The sequence below is a fragment of the Camelus bactrianus genome, chromosome 21, assembly GCF_048773025.1.
Source record: "Camelus bactrianus isolate YW-2024 breed Bactrian camel chromosome 21, ASM4877302v1, whole genome shotgun sequence".
In the NCBI taxonomy this organism is placed as follows: Eukaryota; Metazoa; Chordata; class Mammalia; order Artiodactyla; family Camelidae; genus Camelus; species Camelus bactrianus.
In genome coordinates, this window is record NC_133559.1 from 17,900,769 (window position 1) to 17,927,787 (window position 27,019).

Sequence of the window (27,019 nt, forward strand, 5' to 3'; positions counted from 1 at the left end):
ATGCTATTTGTCTAGTGGTTTGCTGTGAAACTTTCACACTTATTTAACTTAAAATTTTTTAAGTTGTATGGTATCTTAAACCCTTTACAAAGAGTTCAGAACACTTTAGCTCCAATATTCTCTTCCAACTTACATAGCTTCACTGTTGCTTTGGAAATTCAGTTTTTTGCCTGATATTAGACATCTTTTTTTTTTTTTTTTTTTTTTTGGTACAAGTGATATTTGCTTGGATTTACCTACAGATTTCTTGATAGTAAACAGAGGAAGGAATCTTAATTTTTCCCTGGGAGCTTAATAATGAGAAGGCATTTTTCACGGCATTATTTGAAATGCAGTTATGCTGTCGTTGGAAGTATGTCATCAATAGTAAGCCATCTCGGACAATGAGACCATAAGTAAGTAAAGATGAGAAGAAGATTAGGGGGATGAAATCTTAGCAAGGCCTTGGGAATTGAACTAAGGTCTTACTTAAATGCATTTCAGTGCCTTCTAACTGCCAAAACTCAATGCTGGCCACTGCTCACCCCCACCTCGGAGGGCATGTAAAGTAACAGTAATTGGTATTGAGGGAGTAGTTTCCCAAAGGCAAGAGCAGAATTGAACTAACACCCGTATTCGTCTGGTCTTCTCCCCTGAGAAGTAGCCTTGGTCTACTCAAAACTGTTAAGACAATTGGCTTAAAGAAATAAAACTCCAAAAGCAATGGAAACGTGTACCCTTGCTCCTCTTGAGTAAACGTGCTTCTACTCCATTCCCAGGAGAGGGCGCCCTCTCTCCACCCCCTTCATCTGCTCTTCAGGCCGCAGATAAGGGTGTCTGGTTGCATGTGGTCCTGCGTCTTCTCTCTCAGAACTGCAGGCCCTCCAGCAGGGCATAGTCTGTAGTTCTTCCCCTGCTTCCACAGCTTACCTGTTTCCTTGGGTCCTTCATGCCTGACGGGGCCTCAGTGAAGTTGGAGGAAAAGAGAAAGGGCAGATACCTTTGGGGAAATTGCTGGTAAACACCACAGTCCCTTACTCTTCTTTTTGATTCCTCCCGCCTCCGGGCGTTTCTTTTCCCTCCCCTCTCCCCACTTCTCTCCCATCCACTGTTCTCCTGTTTGGTATCTTAAGGCCTGTTTCTCAAACTTTTCCCCCAAGGCACCCTTAAGAACTGAGTGGACACCAAGTCATCACTGCTGACTTCCATTTATCTTTTTTAAAAAAGAGTGTGGGTTTTTAATTCTACTCCACATTATTTTAATATTTTAAAAAATGCTTCAAACCATTTACCTGAATCTAAATGTAAACCTAGATTACGTTAAGTTGATGCTTACGGAAGGTGGACCACAGTTGCCTGGGTGGTCTGAGAGCATAGTCTGAAGCCCCCAAAAGCCTCCCTGCACCCCAATCCCGCCAAAAAGGCAGAGGCCAGCACCTGTAGGGAAGCCAACCTCTCTCTGGCGCTCTGTCTCCTATGATCAATGGGCAAGTGTGCTGTCAAGGTTTGATCTGCAGATCTCTCTCTCCCTCAGGCGGGCCGCAAAATACAGATTGGGAAGGAGTGAGGGCAGGGAGTGGGGTGGAGAAGTAGGAATAGGAACAAAACTTCAACCATTCTCAAAGTTGGCTTATACCAGGCAGCCTAAATAAAACCAGTTTGCTTCTGGTACCTGTCAGTGTTTCACTGGTTAATAATTTGGAGGGGAGAATGGAGACTAACTGAACTCAAGAGATAAGAAGCTTGAATGATGTCTTTACATCTGAACAATAGAACCATGAAGCATCAATTCATTACTGTCTAAAATTAAAATCAAATACTCTAATTGACAACTAATAACATTATCCATTTGATTTGAGGAGCTTTATAAAGAGAATATAAAAATTAATTGAGAGTTGATCTTTTGTTAAGTTCTCTTACCACAAAAGAAAAATCAATATAAAAAATAAGGGGGCAGGAGGAAACTTTTGGAGGTGATAGACAAGTTTATATCCTTGACTGTGGTTATGGTTTCACAGGTATATACTTATCTCCAAACTCACTGAGCTGTATGCATTAAATGTCTACAGCTTTTTGTATGCTAATTATACCTCAATACAGTGATTTTTAAAAAGAGAGAGAACAAATGTGCATCAAATGTCAGATTTCTACAGTTAACGGGAATTAGAAAGCTGAGTCTAGTTTGTGAGCTTAATTGAATCACACAGAATTATCTCAATAAGTGCCTCAAAATTAGCAGATGAGCACCATGAGGATCAACTTTACTCCTCCCTCTGACTACAGACTTTACTCCAGAAAGCAAGTAGCTGAGTATGATAAATATAACAGGGAGGTAATTAGCTCATAAATTTTCCTTGACAATATGCAAAACTGAGAACTAGGCTAAGTTATAATCATTACATAGAAGCTGCTTCTACAAGACTATGGTAGAACTGCATGTATTTCTTGATACGCCTACTTTTTTGGTCACTTAAATAAGACAGTATATTCTAAAACTCTTGAATTCTGAAGTTTATTTAAATCACCCAAATGGTTGCTGGATTTTTCCCACTTGCAGTTAGGAAAAGGATCAGAAGAGAAAAATGGTGAAACAATTTAAGTCAGTAAAGATATAATGCTGCACATCTTTTAATTAATTATATTTATAAAGCCCACATATTTAAAATCTGTCTTCACATTCTCTGTTCCTCTTGCTTTTAAATCAGTCCATTCAATAGTACCTACCAACATATTAATTAGAGGTTTAGAAAGAGAATGAGTTTTAGAGTCAAACACAAGATTTACTGGCTTCCCTTCACTTTGTAGCTGTTTGACTATGGCCAAGTTACTGAACTGTTCTGTAAAATGGACTCAACAACATTCACTGTAGACAAATCAGAGTTAATATATATGTTATAATTGTTATAGCTATTATTATTTTATTCAGATTGGGTCATACGAGTAACCCTGTCTCCCTAATTCATTTATTTTTGCTAATGTAAATGAAAACTGGAAGTAGTCCTGAACTAAGAGGCATATGCAAAGTGCCTACCACAGTGATTGGCATATAGCATGTGCTCAAAAAAATTAAAGCTATAAGTACTCATCACTTATAAATAAAGTGTAGTTGGTGTTTCCTTAACCCATAGGCTTTTACCAGATCTTTTAACAATGAGATTCCTACTTATCTAACATTCTATTTTTTTTTTCCTATTTCAAAATTATCCTGGGAACCTTTGGTTTTCCTTTTTTATGAGTCATTCACTACCCCGCTGATCCATCACCACCTGTGTACCAATACCCACACTGAGCATCAAACCACCTCGAGAATTATAAAGAGCTTGTAAAGTAGTCACTACAGGGAGGAGACTTAGATGTTAAGTAATCATCTGGTTATTTGGGTGGCAAACCTCAAAAAATAGTTTGATAGATTTTTTTTTCCTAAAGAATTACATAGTTTTTGGAGCTTTTTTAATATATAGCCTTACCTTCCACCAGTGATCCCTATTTTTCATTACTGTAACACTCACTCCACAAATGCAAAGCATCCCCCAAGTCAGCACATACAATATAATATAAGCCACAGAAACCAGAGCCAAGAAAGATGACCAAGCAATTAAAATTGCATTTCAAATATAGTTCATGTTAGACTCAGAAAGCTGCACCCTCATAAATGTAGAGATTGAAAACGAAAATTTCATTTTAATAATAATGAAAATTGACATTCAGAAGAAAAAAATTATTACAAGTCTTTTTTATTCTGGATAGCCTGATTTTCAGCTACATCTGTAACTTGTTTTGTCCCTCTTCTAAATCAAAACCAAGGAAAAGTCAGAGTGACAAGTGTAGCTTTGACAAACAATGAAGAGAGGAGGCCAGAGAGACACACAAAGGCACCAGGCTACAGTTTCTCCGCTTCCCAGGAAGAACCACATGCAATGAGAGGGAGGGAAGGAGGCAGGGAGGCAGCGGGCCAAAAGCGCCTCCCCTAGACACAACAACTGTTTTCAAGGATGTAAGCTCATTCATTCAACAAATTTTTGTAGGGCATTCCCTCTGAATAATTCACTGTTTGAGGCATCACTACCATGGTCTTTAAGGATGTAGTTTTGATTCCAAAACAGATTTCAGTTTCTCTGTATCACAATTTTTTAATATATTTTTTCTTTTTGCAACACTCATATATTCTGTCTTCAATTGATCAGTCACTATTTACCAGACATATATTATGTCTGTGAATAAAACTAAAAAATAGACAATATATATTACAAACAACCTAGACAAAAATATGTTCGTCAACTAGCTCAAAGGCCATCATTTAAAAACAGGGAGGAAATGAAAAAAAGGGAAGTGTAGATATTAAATTTTAAATTGTTATTCATTGGTTCATTCAGCTCACACAGATAAGGTGCTTGCAATGTGTGAGAAGAAGTGCTAGACGCCACAGGAGACGTAAAAATGAACTGAGACGGAAAGAGGGCAACTATTTTGCAGGTCCTATCCATTCTCCTGTGGTTAAATCCTCCCATTCTTGATGCAAACGCTGGGCTTTAATCTTGCCTCTCCTCTGTGATCTTTAGCAAGTTACCTAACATCTCCAAGCTTCAACTTCTCCATCTGCAAAGTGGAGCTAATAATAATATTATTAGCTTCTGTATTAGGTTGTTGTGGGGCTTAAATAAATGGTGTGGACAAATCATTTTAACACAAGGCCTGATACAAAAATAGCTAACAGTTATTAAGGCTTATCGTTACTACTCTTGCTCTACTTATGTTAATCTTACTCTTCCTTCCTTTTCACACCTATTGTCACCATCCTAAATCAGGCTATTTTGCTACTTAAATTAAAAAAAAAATTTTAAGCACCATGCAGAACAATGGGCTCTTCCCAGTACCTAACCTTCACCTGTTCCTTTGTCTGTACTCATTCCTCTGACCAGCATTTCTCTGACTTGAGCCAACTAGGTAAAAACTCAATCTATCTTTCATGAGTCTGTCAAACACCTTCACAAAGCCTTCCCTACTCTTCTACAAGAAGTAGCTTTATTTTATTCCGAGTTTCCATTGACTTATGGCACTCACTACTTTCCCCCCCATAAGCCACGTGTATCCTACACAACAAGAGTTACTTGTATTTTCAGTTCCCAATCAGAAGAACGATGAGGGTGTCTAAAACGTTTGTATTTTTCCCTCCCGAAAACAATCGCTGCCTAGGACTATGGGCATCACTTTCTTACCTGAGTGAAGAGCAAATCACAGTCTGCTCCACAAAATTCTAAATAGTCATAATACTGAATTGTATCACTGAAAAATATCTACACTGTAAAAACACAAGGTAGCAACAAGAAATCAGACTTTGGTACCAAGACAAAATATTTTAAGAATGAAAAAACAAGGATTGTATAGTTGTTTTCTTACTTTTCTTTCCTACTGCCCAACTGGCGAGCTGTATACTGATCCCCATAGTCAATTAGCACCAGTTGACGAGAAAAGACATTCACTTTGTTGCCTATAAATAAATCTTCCAAGTGAAGGTCTTCATATTTGGTTCGCTTTAAAAAGGTGCGATGATTCTTTACATCATGCTGGAACCAAAAACAACAATAAAACAAATCATTATCAATAGGGAGGGTTAATTTATTATAAACTAGGAATAGTTCTTAATTCTGCTTTATTAAACATACGTTACATTCTGTTTTATTTTTGCTACAAATACAAATCATAATTTCTTTTATAATTTCAGTCTTTCCTAGTCTAATCCAGTAATAACATAAAATTTACAAATTTAATACTTTTAAAAACCCTGAATAGAAGCCTCTGTTTATTGCCAAATCATTTCAGCAAATTAGTGCCTATGAAATCCCAGAGAAATTCCAAATTTCTGCTTCCTTGCCTACACAAAATCCCAACACCAAATAGATCCACCTGCAAAAGGGGTTGCCAATGAAGGGACACAAAGAAATAAGTGGAACTCTTTTAACTCAATCTTCCCCAATTTGACTTTTTGTAGAGATTAACAGTATTCAACAGTGGTGACATATTTAGGGACATGATAATCTTTGCTATAACCACTTACTGACTGTTGCTTAATCAAAAACATAAATAATCCCCCTTCAGTTTTCTAACAACAACAAAAAAACTCTGCTAGAAATAAAGGCACAAAGTTATCACCTTGTATCAGAATTATAATACTCAAATAAAAAGAATCCCCAAGATAAAAAGAATGCATTTTTAAAAGCAACTATTAAAAAAGGCAATCCTATTCCTCTCCCTATCCTACCTTCACTCCATTTGCCAACCTTGAAGCAAAGAAAGGTTCACTTACCATTTCAACAGATCCATCCTCTGGGTAAAATAAAAGCTCATAACGTCGAAATAGTGAAGCATTTGGATCATACCACTCTGCAATGAAAACGAATCTTTCACTATGAGTCTGCATAGAAAGAAAGAAGTATTTTAAAATAACATGTAAAATATAATCATTCCTGTAGAAATCATACAAATTGAAATAATTACCAAAAATTTGCAACAAACAGATCTATTACTTATTATACTGAAGAATTCTGCAACAATAAATCAATTATCAATATACCCTCAGAAATATTTCCTAATTTCTTATTAAATATCCTTAGATATCTCAAAGATGATTTATGGATTGCTTAATACTTCACAGCCATCCACTCATCCTGAGTAAATTGATAATTTTTAGAATATGAGCTCCTGATCTGAAGAATTCAGTCCTTCTGAAGGTAAGTTTACATAAAGGTAAAAAGACAATTGATAAACTAATATGAGAAAAAATTTCTGAGGCTAGCTCTCAGTTAACTGAGAAGTTTTAACTGTTCTAAATTTAAGAAACAACAGTATTAAAAAAGTGTTGTCATTCATATTATAGTAAGCACCTTCTCTCTGCTTAGTAATTTCACGATAGTTCTCTTTTTGTAGAAATAGTAGGAAAATGTGTTAGTCTAGGTCCTCCGAGAAGCAGACAAGATGCTAAGGCAAGATTAAACATGCAAGAATTTTATTCTTGTAAGAGAAATTCTGTACAGGAAATTCCTACAAGAGGAAGTTGGGAGGAAGGGATCCAGGGAAGGCTGACAGACTACAATACAAATCTGACCCTGAGAGAAGGCAGGCTGGGGGGAATCCTCCTGGATTGCGGTACAGTCTAAGGAAGGTTCAGCAAGACCACTGGGGAGTGCTCGAGCCAGCTGGCCCCCAGAGAGTTTCTTGCCTTCCAGGGATGGTCCTGCTTTAGTGTCCCTGCTTCTCTCAGTCACCGGCTGTGAGCAGCCCTAGGGAAGCCTGTCCTACATACAAAAGAGGCAGATTTCAGAGCACAGGAACTGAGGCCCTCTGGTCATCTAACATCTCTTTAATTGAAGATCTGTGAGGTGTGAATGAAAATGTGAGTCAAAGACTGGCCCTCTTTCCTTGACTATTAAGCAGTATTTCCCATCATATATGTTTTTAAAAATATCTTAGTCCCAAAGGCCCATCATTACAATAAGCCAATGAGGATGTAAGGAAGAAAGGAATCTAATGGTTTTGCTGCTAATTCTGGATTTAGCATCTGATTCTCTGGTTAGGGTAAAGGGATGGGTTCCTTTTATGTTAATAACTCACTTATAAATTCTAATAGTAGCATGTCTAGCTATACTTATGATTATAGTCATAAACTATAATGTAGATAAGTTTTTAAGACACTACTTTATTCTTCCTAAAATCATCCAAAAAGACACACTTAAACAATGCTTATTAGTTAAGAGGAAATAAAGGTAAAATAAGAGACTCACTGAATACAGACATGTGGTTGCCAGGGGGGTGGAGGGTGGGAAGGGATAGAATAGGATTTTAAAATTGTAGAATAGATAAACAAGATTATACTGTATAGCACAGGGAAATATACACAAAATGTTATGATAACTCACAGAGAAAAAAATGTGACAATGAGTGTGTATATGTCCATGAATGACTGAAAAATTGTGCTGAACACTGGAATTTGACACAACATTGTAAAATGATTATAAATCAATAAAAAATGTTAAAAAAAAAAGAGACTCACTATGACAAGCCTTTCTTCACTCATTACTTTTCATATTGATTCTTATAAATACAGTTTTTTTTAATTTAGGTTTCACTGTGCATTGTAGTACTGTACTCTCCTTTTAATACAAAAGTATTAGTAATTAATTAAAATTTTTACTATCTATATTAAAATATTCATTCACTAAAAAAATCATTGAAATATTGTCTTCACTAAAATAAATAAAATTATGGAAGGGAAGAAATGATGAGACATCTAACTGAAGGCAAAAGGGCAAAGATAAGGAGGCAAATGAAAAACCACTGAAATTTAACACTGATTTATCCAGGCAGCCTAACCACAAAACCTGCTAATCATGCTCTTTAATTCTGAAGCAGGTAGTAGAATTTTTCATGATTCATCATCCAGAAAACAGCTTTAATACAAAGAAAACAAAGTGAGTAATTACTGTTTCTGGATGCCAGAGCAGCTTAGAGCAATCAACGCTACTTTCCAAGAACAACTAGAAAACTAGGATATTTAAAATATATATATATACATATGTTTGATGACCTGGGAGAGCATCTAAGGCAGCCAGCTTTGATGATCCAGGATTCAGAAATATAGAAAGCTTACTGAAGTGAGCACAGCGTTCTTCATGCTGCTTGTACCTGAGGACATGTGCTGAGACTTAGATCAAGCTGGACAAGAGACTGAGAAGCCCGCAGAGGAAGGCTGTCAAGAAGCAGAGAAGCCAGCAGAGCTTTTGATGATGTCACAGGGGTAAGTAGACAAAAACTGGAATCTGGGCCCACCAAAGCAGCCAAGATCTGAGGGGCAAAGATCCCGGAGGAAAGGAAACCATAGAGAAGTGAGCTCAAATCTGTTTGTTCAACGGAGCTTTCAACAGCCTCAAAATTCTGGGGAGAGAAAAATGAGAGTTCAAACCCACCAAACAGGAGATCCCTGGTAAACAGACAGCCTTTCTGACTCTTGGAGCATTACATTCTAAAAGCCTGGGTAAATGAAAAGTAAACTGATGGTTACAAAGTTTGAGACAAGTTTTGTGTTCACTCAATGTTTAGTCCTTCACCGTACTGACATGGATTTCCCCCATTTTAGCTCTGCGCCTCCAGAAATGTAAATACAGCTTTCACACACAATGTCAAGCTTTCAGAGATAAACTACCAGACAGACCAAAAAAGACAACCAGGAGAAAAAACAGAAAATAGAAAGAAATCCATGAATAGCCTAGTTATTATCTTAAAAAGGCTTCAAAATGACAATGATAGGTATAAATATATATATGTCAAGATTAATAATTTCACCAGGAAGCCAGAATCTATTTTTTTAAGTCAAGCAGAAATTCAAGAATGAAAAGTAAATACCAACATAGCAACCTATAACTAGCAAAATTACCCTTCAAAAGTGAAGGTGAAATAAAGACATTTTTCAGACAAGCAAAAAACAGAAAAGTTATTGCCAGTGTACCTTCACTGAAAGAAACTCTGAAGGGAATTCTAAAGGAAAAAGGAAAATTATACCAGATGATTCAAGGAATAGAAGGACTGAAAAATAACAGAAATGTAAATATGTGGGTAAATCTAAATAAATAATGAATATACAAAATAGTAATAATGTCTTGTGGGATATTAAATAAGTAGAGTTTGAGTGCATGTCAATAAGAATATAAAGGATGTGAGGGGAAGACAATGTTCTTCAAACTATGCGAAGCCAAGAAAGTATCCCCTAATCAGTTGCTCAACCTGCTCTCAAATTCCAATTAACATCAGTGAAGAGAATCTCTCGTAAATTAATAGACAAACAAATTGGAGATGTTCTGTCCAATTTTTCACCCGCTGTTCTGTTAGAATGACTTTTCTTCATCTCCTACTGCTCAGCCAACTGGGAAACAATTCTCAAAATGTTTAGTAAATCAGTGCCATTCAAACTTTATGAAATGAATGATAATCATTAATCATGGCAATAACAACAATGCTGCTTTTTAGAGAACCTACTAAGTAGCAGTTTCTTTACATACATGTTCCCATTTGAGTCTCACAACAGACAATGCAGGTTGACAGAAACAGGGATACTATTTCATGGAAGAGGTCAGTAAAGCTCTGAAAGTTTGAACACTGGTCCAAGATTACACAGCAAAGAAATGAGTAAGTCAGAACTCAAAATTTGGTCCTTCAGACTTTGCGTACGTCACGTTTTATCCCATTAAACAGCACTGCCTATATAAAATGATGCAAAAATCAGTGTTTAAAAGAAGTGTTCAGTCAGTGGGTCTAAACTAATGATGACCTGAGTTATTTAGCTACATTTCTATGTAAAGTTAAATAATTCTAGACAGGGTCAAGTTTTGTAAACTTTAACGATCATGTAGGAAAAAGGAAACGGATTATTTATTACAAGATGGGATGGGGAAATCATGTCATTCTCTGTGACATTAAACACATTTAACAAAATATGTCTCTTCAATTAGATCCCAATTCCAGAATCTTAATAAATCAAGAGTCAGTGAGATGTGTCCTTCTAAAAATACCATCAGTTTAAGATAACAGAAATTTTTATAAATTTAAGAAATTATACAAACTATATATATTATATTGCCCATAAGTTGCTGCTTTGAAACCATTTTCACTGTGAGCATCAGATCTAATATAGTCATGATCTCTAAGAAAAATACAATAAAAACAATTACTTTTTTTATCATAAAAGAAAAAAAAGCAAATAGATACCAGAGGTCACACTTTTCTGGGGAAGGAATAGAATTGTGTTAATTTTTAAAATTCCATCAGAAACCAAACAACATAATCAGATGCTGAAGGAACAGTTTGCAACTACAAATTAGTTCAATAAATCTGATAAGTAACCATCATACAGGAAAAGAGACAATAACCTACGTCCTCAAGATTTTTTAAATGCCCAAGCTCTTGAGTCTGACCTCTTAAGAGTTTTGATATAGTTTCACAATAGTACCTAGATACAAAGAAAAAATATTTCATAGTCTCTCAAAAAATTAGCTCATTCCTTCATCTGTAACTGTGCTTTACCTTAACGAGATTGTTTTAAAAAGTACATAAGAATGTCTTCTACAAACGAAGAAACAAAGTCTCAAGCAAGCACTGTTTCCTCTATGAAAAAAGGTTTACTATGCCAAGTAAAAATTGTATTCCAACTTGATTTAACCTAACTTTCCGGCTTACCTTTCTTTGTAGTAGAAGCTTGGGTTATTTGCTATTGTCAAAAGGTGTCTGGAGATATACCAGTGGTACACCTGGACCTGGCAGAGAACACGATATATCTGAATGTCCCACTCAGGCTGGCCTTTTAACTAGCTGCCTGACTACACACACGCACACACACCTAGAAAGTCACCTTTGAAATTTTAAGAATTTTACTCTTCAGCTAAGTTGAGCCACATCTAGCAAAGAACTCAATTCCTCTTTCTTTCATGTTTTAAATGATGACCAAGCTGAGTATCATTTTGTGCAAACACTTCATTTCATGGGTAATGAAACTGAGGCCAAGCAAATATAAACGACTCACATAGAGTCACAGAGCTCTTTAATGACTGAGTTAAAACTGGAAACTCCACTTGCTGTGACTCAGCTCCTTCCATAATACTGGGCTTCTGGGGCCAATTTGAGAGGGAGAAACTAACACCTTAGGTGCACATAGGGGACACCTCCAGTTTTCTGCCACAGATCTTGTGATGAGAAAGTCACTGCCTGGATGATCACTGGGACAATAAAGTTTCCTGTTCCTGTCAGAAAACCACTATGCAGAACATTTAAAGATCACACTGTAGCAAAAAGAGACTTTTCTTAAAGAGGCCGAATCATTTTTTCTTCTAAACATTTCAAATACAACTTACATATAGTAAAATAATGGCTCCTCCATGTTCCAGCACATTTTGTTCCAATTTTGTGAATAATCACTAAGGTGCCGTCTAACTTTTTTAATGTTAGAAGCAGATACCCGCAAGATGAGGTTCAGAACACACTGCCCCCAAAAGATGACACCTTGGCGTACTGAATATTTTAAGCTGAAGGAGTTTGAGAAAACAACAGAAGCAGTAGGGTCACTTCAACCTTCCCCCAACACTTCTTCCCTGAAACAGGTCACAAAACCCTCATGTGAGAGGAGCCCTCCTAATACTCAGAAGAAGCACCCTCAGCCCTGAAAACAAAGGAACACCGAGCGAAATCCCAACAAACAGGCCTTGCTGAGCTGCCCGAGTTTCCCACGCTTCCTTCATACTCTTCACCTATCCTATTCCTCGGTGACTGGCCGGTCTTTATCAAACCTGGCATAACACACTCAGGTCTGTTTCCTTGGGTCCTCATTTCCCTATGAAGACTCCCACATCACGTAAAGCTTATGGTAAATAAAAGTGTGTGATTTTCTCCTGTTAATCTGTCTTGGTCGGTTTAAATTTCAGAGCCAGCCAGGGGCCCTCAGGGGGTCAAGGAAAACTTTCTCCTCCCTTATACACACTGTAATCAAAAAGCTAAGAAGAGAGCCAACTAAAGGGAAGAGGGGCTTTCCTGAGGGGCAGTTGGGTGGGGGGAGGTAGAAGCATAGAGGTTAAGCAGCAAAAAGCACAGTGGTTCTGCAAGATGGTAAAGAGTAAGAAACAACGTGCCAATGATTATGCAAATGAGGAAGCTGTGATCAAAGTGGTTCTGTTCCTGTTGCTAAAGATCACCACCGAGCAACCTAAGCACTGACTGTCACTGCCAAGGAACTTGAGGGATCATGGCCCAAATCTTTAATATCCAATTTAAAATCCTGGTACAGGCAGGGAATAGTGTTCTGGAAGGACACTCAAGAACATGGTAAAAGTAGCTGCCACTGGGGAGCGCCTGCTGTGTGAGGGGGTAGGGGGATTAAAGAGGGTACGTTTCAATTTACACCTTTCTGTCCTGTTTGGCCCTAACTGCTTCATGTTTGTATTGCTTTTTTTTTTTTTTAACTGAAGTATAGTCAGTTTACAATGTCGTGTCAATTTCTGATGTACAGCATAATGTTTCATACATATACACACATGTATCTGTTTTTATATTCTTTTTCATTATGGGTTACTACAAGTTATTGACTATAGCTCCTTGTGCTATACAGTATAAACTGGTTCTTTATCTACTTTATATATTATAGTATCTGCAGATTTTCAAGAGGGGTTAAATAGTTTTCTAATTTATAGTTTTCTTTATCGTTTAACCTTAAATTACATTGAAAAATTGAAGCCAGATTTTTTTCTCTTTAATTAGGTAAGGACTAATTAAATACCCAACAAAGATATTACTTGTCAGTAGACCCTTTCTTGCATTATATATCATCTAGAACCTTTGGCGTCCTCTTCTATTAACCATACTATAAAATCAGAATATTAAGGTAAAAAAAAAAAAACAAAAAACAAACAAAGAATACAACATGAATGTTAAGTAAATATACCAAGATGTAAACAGTTAAATTTGGGTGGTAGCATTCTGCAATTTCTTTTCACCATTATATTGTATTGTGTTCTCCAAATTTACTATTTCTTTGTAAAAATCATAAAAGGACTCTTTAAAAATCAGTCTAAATAATAACATATCAGATATATGATACAAAAAGAATGGGAAAATTAACACTAAAAGTTTAAGATTATAAAATGTTACCTTTGTTTTATAATATTTTACTGGAGACTAAACAATAGACACAGTGATTTTTATTTTTATATGAAACTTCCTCTTCCCCTTCCCTTATAAAACAGATGGTCAGATAGATTGGGGTGGGTGAAGGGATGCTTTGAAGCAAAATGCATTCTTAAGTAGCAGTGGAATGCAGAGAAAGTCACAAGAGCACAAATCCCCAACACAAAAGCAGAGAGGAGAATATCCTTTTGTTTTATGCAAAAAGAGGTAAATCCACTAAGAACAAATCTAAAACTAAGTTTCAGAACTCAGAAAAAGGAAAACCATTCAGAGTTTTAAAAGAAAAGTCTGTTAGTTTTACACAGGCCTCTTAATATAAAGCACAGTTGTATACGGAAGTTTCTATATATTTATGTTAAAATTTGGGTTTGATGTAAACATTAGCCAAAATAAAAACAGGTGATGTGTCTGGTGCATGGTCCTGGAGTTAAACAATCTGCAACTAACTAGCTCCTAACTTCTACATACTCAGTCTCCTCATTTAGAGAATGAGAAAAATCAAACTGTTACAGAAATTAAATGTGAGCACATTTGTAAATGGGTCTGATAGACAGTATAGAAATTCAAAAGGTCTCCTGTTAGAACCAAAAGGCATCAGCCAATGTTCAACAGTAATCAAAACAGTGAATTTTTAACACTGTCAATAAATCAGCCTGATTAAAGATGAGAAGCAAATCAAAGATCAGAAGTTCAGAGTGAAATGATCACTCTTTAATCTCAGGGCATTGCAAACATCTCTAGTTCTCACGTGAATTAAAATTAGAGCTTAGATTTTCTGAGAAATTGTCACAGGGTTCTGCAGATGAGCATTTAGGGCTGCATGATAGTGTTCAATCTCATGTCTGCAGTTTCAACTGTGGATTTCAGAATTCTTTAAATTAATAAAACCCTTACAACTGTCAAAGTGACTTGTTTCAACCTATCTATATCTTTATACACAAACTTACCATTTTTCAGTATAGGACTCACTACTTACATGCCAAAAAGAATAAGGCCATCAGACCTTTATACATAATCGGATTTCCATCCATTAACTCATTTATTCAACAGATTGAGCACGTACCATGTTCAAGGTACCATGCTAGGTACTTGGATACATCAAGACATAACAATGGTGATTAGAAACAAATATCGTCCTTGCCTTCATAAACCTTATAATCTTGCAGGGAGAAGAGCCAATTAAACAATCACACAAATACTTTTTTTGACCAAAAAATAAAAAGCAACTATTGTATTGTGTTACTCCTATGTCTTTCTAAGAACTTAGAACTCCTGCCTCTGAATTCGCTGTTCTAATACAATCACAACTGACCACAGTTAAGTAGGTCATTTAATTTTTCCCTCATGTTACTCAAAACCCATTTCACACTGTTTATATAACTATCAGAATGTTCTGTAAAGCACTTTACAAGTTTTATTTTTAATTTCCCTCTGACGGTATGCACTTTTAAATGTTGAAAAACCTCAGATTGTTTTTCCAAACTTACTTTGTAACACCTTCTAAAAAAGGAAAATGTCATTTTAAAATGTAGCAAATGAAAATCACTGTCTCTTCAAATGACACTCTAGGATGAGTCAGCTCCCAGTGCAGTCATTTTTTTTTAAACAGTAGGATTATACCATCCCAATTATAGAGGTTATTTTCTTCCATTCATTTTGAAAACAATTTTCCTTATTTCAATTTCTTTTTTAAAAAAAAATAATAGGTGACAACCAATAGAAATAATGTTCTTTCATTTCACAAAAGGTAAAATTTTAAAACCATATATACATTGATTATAAATATGACAATGACTAAACCTGCAGATAATGCTGGAAGAATTGACGGGATTAATACAGATGAGTTAGCCACATCCTGGCCCTTGTTATGACCTGAAGGTGTTCCACCACCAAATTCAGTGACTCAAGCATTCTCTTCACTGCCCATATCCTCTGTCCTTACAGTTAGTTTGTTCAATTCCTCCCTCTTTTACAGCATCAGGCTTCCCAGTGTGACGGTCCTTTCACACATTCCCCACCTACCAGGCTCCCTTACCTTCACTTCCTTCCTTGTGCCATCTCAGATTTCTTTATTTGTCATTTCAGTCACACTCTTGACAATTCTTCCCATTGCACCATTTTGTCAAAAACCAACCCTAGATGAAGTTAACCACTGTGCTTTCTCTGTGCTTACAGTGGAGTTTGTAGTTTTACATTTTACATTTCGGTCTGTGATCTATTTCAAGTTAACTTTTGTAAAGAGTATAAATTCTGTGTCTAGTCATTCATTTAAGTTTTACTTATATACAGAGAGAAAAAGAGAAAGAGAGACTCCCCAAAAATTAGTCTTAATCAATGGTAATATAAACACTTTTTAACGTGTAACAAATGTATATATTATTGAGTAGAATATAAAATTCATGTTAACTTGTAAGATTAAAATAGGTGATTTTATGGAAATTTCAACCAATGCTGGAATTCCAGGTGAAGTGATAATAACGGGTAACCAAGCTTTTGGAGAATCAAATCACACCATACCTCTCTCAGTGAGTCTTAAAGGAAGGCCCAGCCCAACACGGATCATGTGAAACTAATCATCTTTCCCATACATATGTGATTTTTAAAAATCTCTTAATTCAACAGTAAGTTTATTAAGTTTGTGCCACCAAATATAACTGTACCTTTGCCTCGTACACTTCAATATTACTGGTCAGAAAAAGCCATTCCAGAAATATTGATATTTGCAGCAACACGTATGGACCTAGACTATCATACTAAATGAAGTAAGTCAGATAAAGACAAATATTATATGATATCACTTATATGTGGAATCTAAAAAATAATACTAACGAATCTGTTTACAAAAGAGAAAAATAGCCTCACAAAGAAAGAAAACAAACTTCTGGTTACCAAAGGGGAAAGGTGGGGTGGGTGGGGAGAGATAAATTAAGATTATTAGATTAATAAATACACACCACTATATTAAAAAATAGGTAAGCAACAAGGATTTACTGTATAACACGGGATATTCAATATCTTATAATAACCTATAATGGAAAATAATCTGAGGAAAGTAATATATATATATATATATATATATATATATATATATATACACATATATATATATATATAAAACTAAATCACTTGGCTGTACACCTGAAACCAACACAATATTATAAATTAACTATACTTCAGTAAAAAAGAAAAAAAGAACAAGAGCCATTCCAACCTTGTAATGGTCTATAATGAAAAAGAATATAAAAAGGAAAAAAATATATGTGTATAAATGAATCACTACACTGTACACCAGAAAGTAACACAACATTGTAAACCAACTATACCTCAATTAAAAAAAAAAAAATAAATTCACAGGTAAAAGTTAAAAAAAAAAAAAGAAAGAGCCATTCCATTTCTGATGACACTGTAACAATCAAATACCGATCGGACCTGGCACCACCAGTACTGCTGAGCGCAATGCGCATGCCAGACTGAGTTTGCTCCTGCTGCTACTACTGTGGCCATCATTTGTTGGTCACCTACAGCAAGTGACATGGCCCTGAACCGTGTTGCCTGAACAGGAAATTCAAGAAACTCTAAAGGATTTTCCTTTGAGGTCAAGTGGGGAAAACTTCAGAATAGCCAAGAACATGGACTCTAGAGTCATAAAAACTTGGGCTCTGTGACCATGGACAAAATACTTAACCTCTCTGAGTCTCAGTTTCCCCACGTGTAAAAGGAGAATACTAATAGTACTTTCCTCCTAGGGCAGCTGTGGGGATTAAATGACTTGGTGTATATAAAGCACTGAGGATTTCTGTCGTCCAAGTCTTACAGCAGGGATGCTGGCTTGCAGGGCCACCTGGGACTTTACAGATGCACTGCACACACTCATCTCCCTCACTGGCCTTTGTCCGATATACACAAAGAGCCACTTTTGATTAGTGATGCTGTAGCGTGTTCTGCTGCAGATCCCAGTAAATAGTTTTCCAAAGGTCTTTAAAGAAAAAAATCTTTTGAAGAAAAAAAGAATGAGTGATGAAAAGAAAAATACAATTGTGACTGAAATTATATTTATTATGAAAAAACAGCTACTGAACATATATAGTTATTTCTGCAATAAGTAACTTTTTATAAAGGACATTTAGTAAATCAGAGTCAGAGTAGAAATTCTTGCCTTTTAAGGAGCTCAGACAATATTATGGATCTGTTAATAGAAAACTGAGTAAAAACTTTCTTTTTAAATTTTATGACATCTTCTGTTACACATTAATCATCAGTTTTATAATTCAAACTTCTCAAAGGAAAGGCACCATTGAAAAAAATCATAGATTAATCAACATGAAATTGCTGCTGCAGATTATAGATGTAAATACTTAAACCATGTGTCTTGGCTTGGCATGGAAACACAATGATGTTATGGAAAATAGTAACATTCTTTAGCTAATATAATATTTAAAGTCATATTGGACATTATACTTATTAGGAACCTATATGTTCAAAAGAGCAGGTATCAGATTTGACTGTTTAACTACTCTAAGATGCAAAATTAATTATGTGGGATAGTTTCCAGGACCAAGAAGAAATCTGAGGAGCCATGCAAATGTTTATGAAATAAAAGTAAAATCTGAAGAATTGCCTCCATTCCACAAAGCACAGCAGAAATGTCCTGTACCTTATTTAAAAGAGAGAAATATGTACTGATGAGAAAGCATGTCAGTCTAAGGCTTCTCTGGTATCTAAAATAAAGCACGGAAAATTTTTCAAATAAATTATCGAAATCTATATTTAATGGCTGAACAGTGAAGTAAAATATCTACTTAAGGCATCCTTTCAAGTCATTTTTCATTCTGGATAGTGATAAGCCTGGGGAAAATCAGGAAAAATTGAAAATCATACTTATTATCTAATCCCACATCAATTATAAATTCAAAGAAACAAAATGAAATAGTAACATGGATGAAAAAGTACTCCCCCCTAGTATATAAGCACTTGGGGTGAAGATTGTGTTCATGGGTGTATGTGCATTTGTGTACATGTTAAGTGAAGATGAGTATTTCGGAATAATACATGATAGCAGTATGAAATTATCTTTATTGCTTTTTACAAATAAATTACTAGGTTTCCAATGAGGAGTTTTGATTATAAATTGCTCCAATGTAACAGAGCCCCTTAACAAGTCCTTTACTCTTTTCAGGGACCTTGTATTCCGGTAAGACCTCAGGAGAGTATAGGAACGATAAGGTATTAACCCAGCACATACTGACACAAATGTCAGTACCTTTAAAGACTGAATACTTAAACTGCTTAGAAAGAAAGAAGAAAAGGAAGGCAGGCAGGCAGTGCCATTAATGTTTTGGCTTTTTTTTTTAGGGTACCAACCATCATTACCTTGCATAAGTCAGTGGGATCCACTATTTACATTTGATTGCTTGAACTTATGACTCTTTTCGTGTTCTCTAAACTGCTACTATTTTGATTAACCTTTACAAATCTTGTTTATCTCCCACAACTGTTAGAACCAAATGTTAAATCAAGCACATAGAAAAGGAAAGGGAAATAAACTAACAGTATGTCAGGCATAGGTAATACTCTATCTAGGTTAATTCTCCCCACAATTTGTCAGAGAGTAGTCCCCTAATTTTCACCCACAAAATAGAGGTTCACAGAGGTTACAGTTAATTGTCCCGAGATTACACGGATCTAACTGCTAGTCAGGGCGAGTGCTAAAATTCAAAGGTTTTCTGTCAAAAATCAAAGCACCAAGGCTCATTTCTAGATACCTAGAGCACTGAATCAGGAAAAATATCAAAATCAAGAGTTTCAGATCAGCCAAAAGAGCAGCAGCGATGGGAGACAGAAATGTAGCTACAAGGTACACCTGAGCACAAAAGCAGACAGCACTAATAAACCTAAGGGGCTCACTAACAATGAAAACTCAGTTTGGCCTCAATCCAAGACAGAACAGGAACAATTCCAGAATTACAGAAGGACTTTGACGAGGTTACTGAGGCCCTTATTTATATGCTTCTAGCCGTTGCATTTAAGATGTGTTGTAAGAGATCAAAGAAGAGGAGTTACTCAAAGTCAATACAAAACTCCTAGGGAATGAAAACCAGTTCACGGAAGAGAAAGGCAACAGTAACATAATGTGGTGGCGTCGATTCAGACACACAGCAGATGTCTGTCTGGAAATTATTTCACTGCCATTATTTTGAAGGGTATTTTTGCTAGCTATAAAATTCTACGTTATAGAACTAACAGTTATTTAGGAATGCATCTTGAACAATACTTTGGATTCCTCTGCCCCAAAATAGTAACTGAGAAGACTATCTCAAGTAACTTCAGTTATTCAAAGAAACGCATCTTTTAAAACTTAATAACGTTATACACAAATCATCTATTGTATGTCTGAAATTATAATGTACATTTAGTTTCTGAAATTGTGAAATATGACATTTTTAAATGGCTGCAGTTTGCATATTTTACAATTACAAATCTAAAAAGGGCCATTGTTAAGAGATAAATACTGAGAGTCATCAAGGTGCAAAATAGTATATTGGACATAGAGGATAGGAATGGAAAATGTTTACAAAGTTGAATGAGTAAGACAGCTGAAGGAGCTTAGAATCTAAATGATAGAAGACTCAATTATTAAAGTTTTTTATTTAATCACAGAAAGTATATGTAACTTAGAAACAGTTACTTATTATCATATATTTCCCATATGTTTAAAAATCCATTACAGTGGTGGCTTTCAAACTTTTATTACTCACAGTAATAAATTCACATCATGACCTAATATACACAGACATGTAAATTTGTTGCTAACAAATTTCATACAGCAATGTTTATCCTTACTTTGTTCTGTGTACTAAGATTTTTTTTTTCCAGTCTTTTTTTTGACACACTGATGGAGATCCACTAAACTGACTTTACGACCTACTAGTAAGGCCGAAAACCTTTGAAAAATACTGTATTACCATCTAACCCTCCCTCTATATCCTTCACTCTCAGGCCCACCACCATCAAACAGAAAAAAAAAAAAAAAATTCTTCCCTACTAGAACCAAGCAACATATTAGTCACTAAAATTAATTTGCTGAGTTGAAAACAGACTACAAAAGAAAAACAATTGTATATTCAAAGAAATGGAAGAAATCATTTCTGAAGGATATTTTAATTCACATTGGCTACTGACCCATCCTAACATAGAAAGAGCAGTAGCTCAAAAGCGACAGGAAATTGCAACTCTAATTCAACAAGGTTGTAAGGAAACAGCCTGTGGTGCTGTTGGGTCAGAATTAGGTGGCACACAGAGTCACACTGCTTAAAATTCTCACAGAAAGATGAAGCCAAAAAGAAGCAGTGCTTTTGAAATCAGTTATCTAAAACAGAGTCCAGTGAAAGAGCCAATACAGCACTTCACTGCGATTAAGCAACTCTATTCTAGACAGCAAGGACAACCACCTCTACAGAACTAGTTTAACAGCTAAACACCAAGTTTCAAGAGTATATTATTTAAATATTTATTTGTACATATTAATTTGAACCTATGAGATCATAACTCAATGCCACTTAAGAAGTTTTATCTCTTCCATCAAGCAATGAAGTACTTGGCCAATTAAAAAAAAAATCAAATTTGCTGCAAGCTTTGTTAGCATATTTCTCATTACATTTTCCCACTTGGCCAAGAATTGAGAACAAACTTTTGCAGCTTCCCTCATTTCCTATGGCATCTCACAATTCAGCCATCTTCTATAAATCAATATAAGTTTAACAAAATATTCTCATTACTATTTTAAAAAATACTTTAGTTGACTGTAAGGAACTAGGACATTTTGGCTGAAGTTTTATAATACTGGTTCTCCCATGACTAGACAGCAATAAACAATCTCTGTTGCACTTTGGTTTATTACTTGCTACAAGGAAATGTCTACGATCTAAGCCATGTAAAGCTGTTCACACATTTCATCTTACTCTAGTCCTTCTATCTTCATCCTCCTTTCCACTCTTCCAAATTTCAAAGTATTTAATTTTGACACAAACTAAACTGTCTTTAATTAAATCTTCTGCTTATTGAGTGAAAGCTATAAATAAAAGAGAAGAAAATCTGTCTCACACAGATTTGCCAAAATAAAAGCCAACCCACACAGCAAAATGGTAGGCCTTCTAACTAGCTATGCTTCCTACCACTAAACTACAGAGTTGTAATTTCCTCTTCCTTTTTTTTTTTAATGGAGGTACTGGGGATTGAACCCAGGACCTCGTGCATGCTAAGCATGTGCTCTACTACTGAGCTAAACCCACCGCCTTCTCTTCCTTTTAAGGCATCTAACGACCATCTGTGCAAGGATGGGTCAATAGCCAAGCACAAACTGATATCTGAGGGGGAAAAAAAATCAGGGAACTAGCTCTTATCCATCATCATATCCTAGGAAGAACTGGCTAGCTCTTTCTGGATGATGAGTAAAGATAAGTGCTGGTAGATTCTAAAATGATAGTAAGTAAATAATTGGCCTAATTAGATTCTCCAGAGCCAAACCAAAAAAAGGATTACACTTGAGTTCTGAATGCTGCTGAAATCAACCCTTAAACTGATCCAGATCTGGATCAATGACATGTACCATGTATCTTCTTACTTATGTTACTTCTCCTAAACTTTTGAACATCTCAGTTCCCTCAAAATCTTCACATTATCTTCTTGTCAAGACACAACTCAAATTTCACGTACTTGATAAAAAGCCCCATGAGCCACCCAGATGAAAGACATTTTCAATATTCTGAAATTCCCTTGCATTTTATCCAAGTCTTCGGCAGCATATTTATAGTTGTTTATACACACAGCCTATCCTTCTACTATAATGTAAGTTCCTGAAGATAAAATGAGGGTATCATTCGTCTTTGTATCCCCCAAAGTGCATATATCCCAGTGCCTCCTATGAGTTGACATTTAGTCAACAGCTAGTCAATAGTTCAATCTTAGGCTGACATAAAAACCAGTCCCTACTGAAAATTGTTTACACAACACCTAGCACAACATATTTGAAGAGGTTTTTTACAGGCCTAGCTTATCTATTGTTGTAAGATTACTAAAAACATTCATTGTTTATATATTTCTGTATCTTACTACTTTTTATTTCTACTTCTTATATAAAATTTACGTTGCATATCTACTAATTCAGCCATTACTCATTGCTTGTCACTAACATATTTACAAGTTTTTTCAGTGTACATCAGCCAAGTCATATATATTTTTTGCATTCAAACAAGCATGAGTTTAATTAATCAATGTACAAATAAAACAGTACTTTCAAGCCCACCCCTTTTGGTGGCCACTGAGGTATTCACACTCATCCTCTACAAACACCTGTGATGGGGGAGGAGAAGGCACTATACCTGACTCTTCTTGTCTGATGATCACTAAAAGTTCAACATCAGATTTTCTATTTGTAATAATATAACAAGAAGCCTATAAAATATGCTGACAGTGTAAGTTCCTTTCACATGAGATGATCTTCAGCAGGCTCTGTACAGCCTGAATTACTGGGGATAGAATAAGCACCCTTCAAGACTTGGCCCTAGGTCCTGGGAGGGAGAAAAGGGCATATCCTGAGGTCAAAATAACAACCCTGAACCTCAGGTGCTTTGCAATCATCAGCCTAAACTGACAAATAAAAACCAGTACTCATGAAACAACAGCATCAATACGATATAAAAATAATTCAGAGATAGGTCGATACACAAAACTGCTCATCTGAAGAAGAGCAGTCTATATTATATGATCATCATGACAAAAGCCACAAGAGTGCAGAGCTGGGAATAAGCATGTGTGTTATGGGAAACCTGGGAGGACAGAACTTACATGAGGACGTGGAAAGTTTGATAAGTGATATGTTTAAATTTTAAAAACAAAATGAAAATAGTGAATCATGGAGCTAGTGAACAATCTGAGTAGAGAAATATGATCATGAGATTAATATTTAAATAATATTCATCTTTATAGGGACATGGGTTCTTGATGGCGGGCCTTACTGCCAGTATATAAAGTGTCGCAAAAGTAAGTGCTCTTTCTGACTTTACTTCACTTAGAATGATGATCTCCAGCTCCAACCACGTTGCTGCAAATGACATTATTTTATTCTTTTTTATCACCGAGTAGTTTTCCATTGTATAAATATACCACAACTTCTTTATTTAGTCATATGTCAATGGATATTCAGGTTACTTCCATGCCTTGGCTATTGTATATAGTGCTACTATGAACATTGGGGTGCACGTATCTTTTCAAATTGCAAACATTAACCACTATATATAAAAATAGATTAAAAAACAAATTTCTTCTGTATAGCACAGGGAATTATATTCAATATCTTGTAATAACTTCTAATGAAAAAATATGAAAACAAATAAATATATATCTATATGCATGACTGGGACATTAAGTTGTATACCAGAAATTGACACGTTGTAACTGACTATACTTCAATTTTTAAAAAAAAAAGTAGATGCTCAATAAATGTTTTCCAATATAATGGTTGGATATATATATGGATGAATGAGAACATAGGGATTCAAAATCAGAGAGACTAGTTAGAAAACCAATCAGATGTCTTAATTCAGGCCTAAAACAGGTAACAATAAGACAAAGAGGAAATGATGGACACAAGGGACATTTTTAAGTAAGTAGTTATACATCAGTGACAGAAAGGGAAGAGATATGGGAATAAGAAATAGAAATAAATAAAAAATTTTTCAAAGTTTCAAGCCAAAGTGAATGTGAGAAGGGAAAAATGATAAGATTACATTTAAGCCAATTGATTTTGAAGTTAAGGCAGAACTTATTATTATCATAGAAATCACTGGAGCTACGAGACTAGAATTTGAGCAAGAGAACAAAACTGACGATTTAAGAAACCAAAAAAAAATGTATTAGAACAGATAAAAGTTAGCAATTTCATGAAAAATTCCTAAAGGAAAAATATCTTTCAAAATATCATCATCTTGGCAACAACATAACTCTAATTTATTATCAGTATTATTATAGCAGTTAACATTTACTGAACCCTTATTATGTACCATGCACCGTTAGTTATTTATAAGTATCACTGTACTTAATCCTTACACAACCCTAGAGGTTGTTATGATTGTACCCATCGTCCAGAATAGGAAACTGGGGCACAGGGTGGTTAAGTTACCCCATTTACTAAGTGCCAGAACCAGGACTTATATCCAAATCTGACAAAAAAAAAAAAAAAGAAAAAAACACCTTTTCCATACCAAGAGTGTCTAAGTTTCTATACCAAATATTCTCTAAGATCCTACTGGGGGATGAGAAAAAAAATCAACATTTCTATTTTTTTATCTTAACCTATTAAAGTCCCTATGATTGTGTACTATTTACAATGTATGTATGAATACAGTACTGTATAAATCAGAACTAAGCACTCATTTATGAGGGACAGAGGGAGGGAGAGATATTCCATTTTTTTTCTAGTAGGAATGTGAGATCAAAACAGTTTAGAGATTGAGTTATATATCCTCTTTCCTGTCTACCTTTACTTCCTACAAAAGTCCAACGTCAACAGTTTGATCTTTTTTCTTTCCAGACCAACCCTAGCCAACTGATATTTCTGTATACTTAGAATCTGATTTTCAATGAATTTCAGAGATCAAAGGAACATTAATAATAAGGAAACAAAAGTTCAAATAAATTAAGTGACTTGGCAAGAGTTCTGTGACTGGTTAAAGTAGCAGAGCTTAACAAAGACCCTTGTTTCTTGACAGATAGCTTGATATTCCCACAGTAGAACATTATAACCAAATTCTGAGCTTCTGGAGGATAGAAACTACATCATTTATTTCTTTTGAATCTCCAGAGTGATTTTCCTGGTTCTGGGACACTTATAAAAAAAAAAGTCAAAAATATACTACCAAAATAAAGCTCAAAAGGAGTAAATAAACGTGTTCAGCACAAGATCTTGATAAAATGGCAAAATCCACTCTTCAAGATTCAAAAAAAAAACAAAAAAAAAACCCAACTCTCATTAGTCTGTATGTCTGCTTATTTCCATTTCAGAAGAATTCTTAGAGAAGACATCTTTTCTTACTTTTCCAAATAAGTATGGCTTCCCTGACTAGCACCTTCAAAATATATATGCTTGACAAAGGATTAACTAACTCCAGGACAAAAGTTAGTCATCAGGGACCACTTGTCAACAATTACCTGAACCACAATACTTGAAAAGTGAAATGGATCTGAACCAAAAAAGAAATACTGGCTCTAATTATAATGGCAAGAGAATATTAAAGCAATTACACACTATTCACCTAACATATGGTTAGAAAACTGACTCTATTACTGAGCCAGAAATCATCAGGTAACACAGAAAATGACAATATAAAAGGTCTCTGTAATTTTTTTAATACAAATAAGTATTACTAAGGCTACAAGTATAGCAGGCCTAATCTTGTTGTGCCTTTATCCCACAGCCACTGTGGCACTGGGTCTGGATATAGATATGTTGGCCATTTTCCACTGGTCCTTCCAGAACTTCACTGGCTCTTTTTTTTTTTTCACTTTACAATTCTTTAACCTGCTCAGATTTTGGCCAGCCAACCAGCATAAATTTCATCAAAGGACTCCCTTGTCAAAGTCAAAGGACTTTCACATGGGTTCCGCCAGTGGAAAGCAGCGGCTAAAGATCAAAGGAAGCGAAGTCACGATATTTATTCTCCCAACTTCCTCCCTGCCAGATTGCACTGGTCAGTTGTTCCCCTCTACCAAAGGCCATAGCTCCTCTCAGGCCATGCTCCCCTTACAGCTGCTCTCTGGTAGCTCTCTCCCCTTGCCTGGGGACAGGCCTACAGGTAGTATTGGCTTCTTGCTATTGCTAGCCCATCCCCTCACACTGAACCATCCCTTGTTAGTTTCTTAACTCCGCCCACACCTCTGTAATTAGTCTCTTTAGTAAACTTTCCAATTATCCCAACTGAGTAGACTATTATCTCTGTCATGCTAGAACCCAGAATGCTAGTTTAGAATAGAGGTACCTCCTGCTTCATATTGCCAGTTCCAGATCATTTTCACTGTAGGGGGCGGAGGGTGGCGGGGAACCTTCAGTTACTTGCGCTTTTGTTGTCATATTCAAGAAGGCTTCGCCTAACTCGAGGTCACGTACATTTATTCATGTATTTTCTTCTAAGAGCTTTATGGTTTTAGCTCTTACATTTAGGTCTATAACCCATTTTGAGTTACTTTTCATTTTATGGTCTAAATTTATCTTTTTTGTACATGGATATTCAATTGTCCCAGCACCATTTGTTGAAAAGGTTACTCTTTGCTG

General features: G+C 35.6%; 1 protein-coding gene across 6 annotated transcripts in view; it reads right to left on the reverse strand.

Annotated features, from left to right (window-relative positions):
* Positions 1-27,019, reverse strand: part of NME7 (NME/NM23 family member 7) — a 172,010-nt gene that overhangs the window by 126,451 nt on the left and 18,540 nt on the right. For 5 of the 6 annotated variants that reach the window (XM_010953830.3, XM_045515869.2, XM_074349780.1 and 2 more), the window contains exons 2-3: positions 6,284-6,391; positions 5,377-5,543 (exon numbers count right to left, since the gene is read on the reverse strand). In XM_010953830.3, coding sequence (XP_010952132.1) covers positions 5,377-5,543; positions 6,284-6,391 — 275 coding nt within the window. The remainder of the gene's footprint in view (positions 1-5,376; positions 5,544-6,283; positions 6,392-27,019) is intronic. The other variant, XM_010953831.3, reaches the window with a different exon arrangement.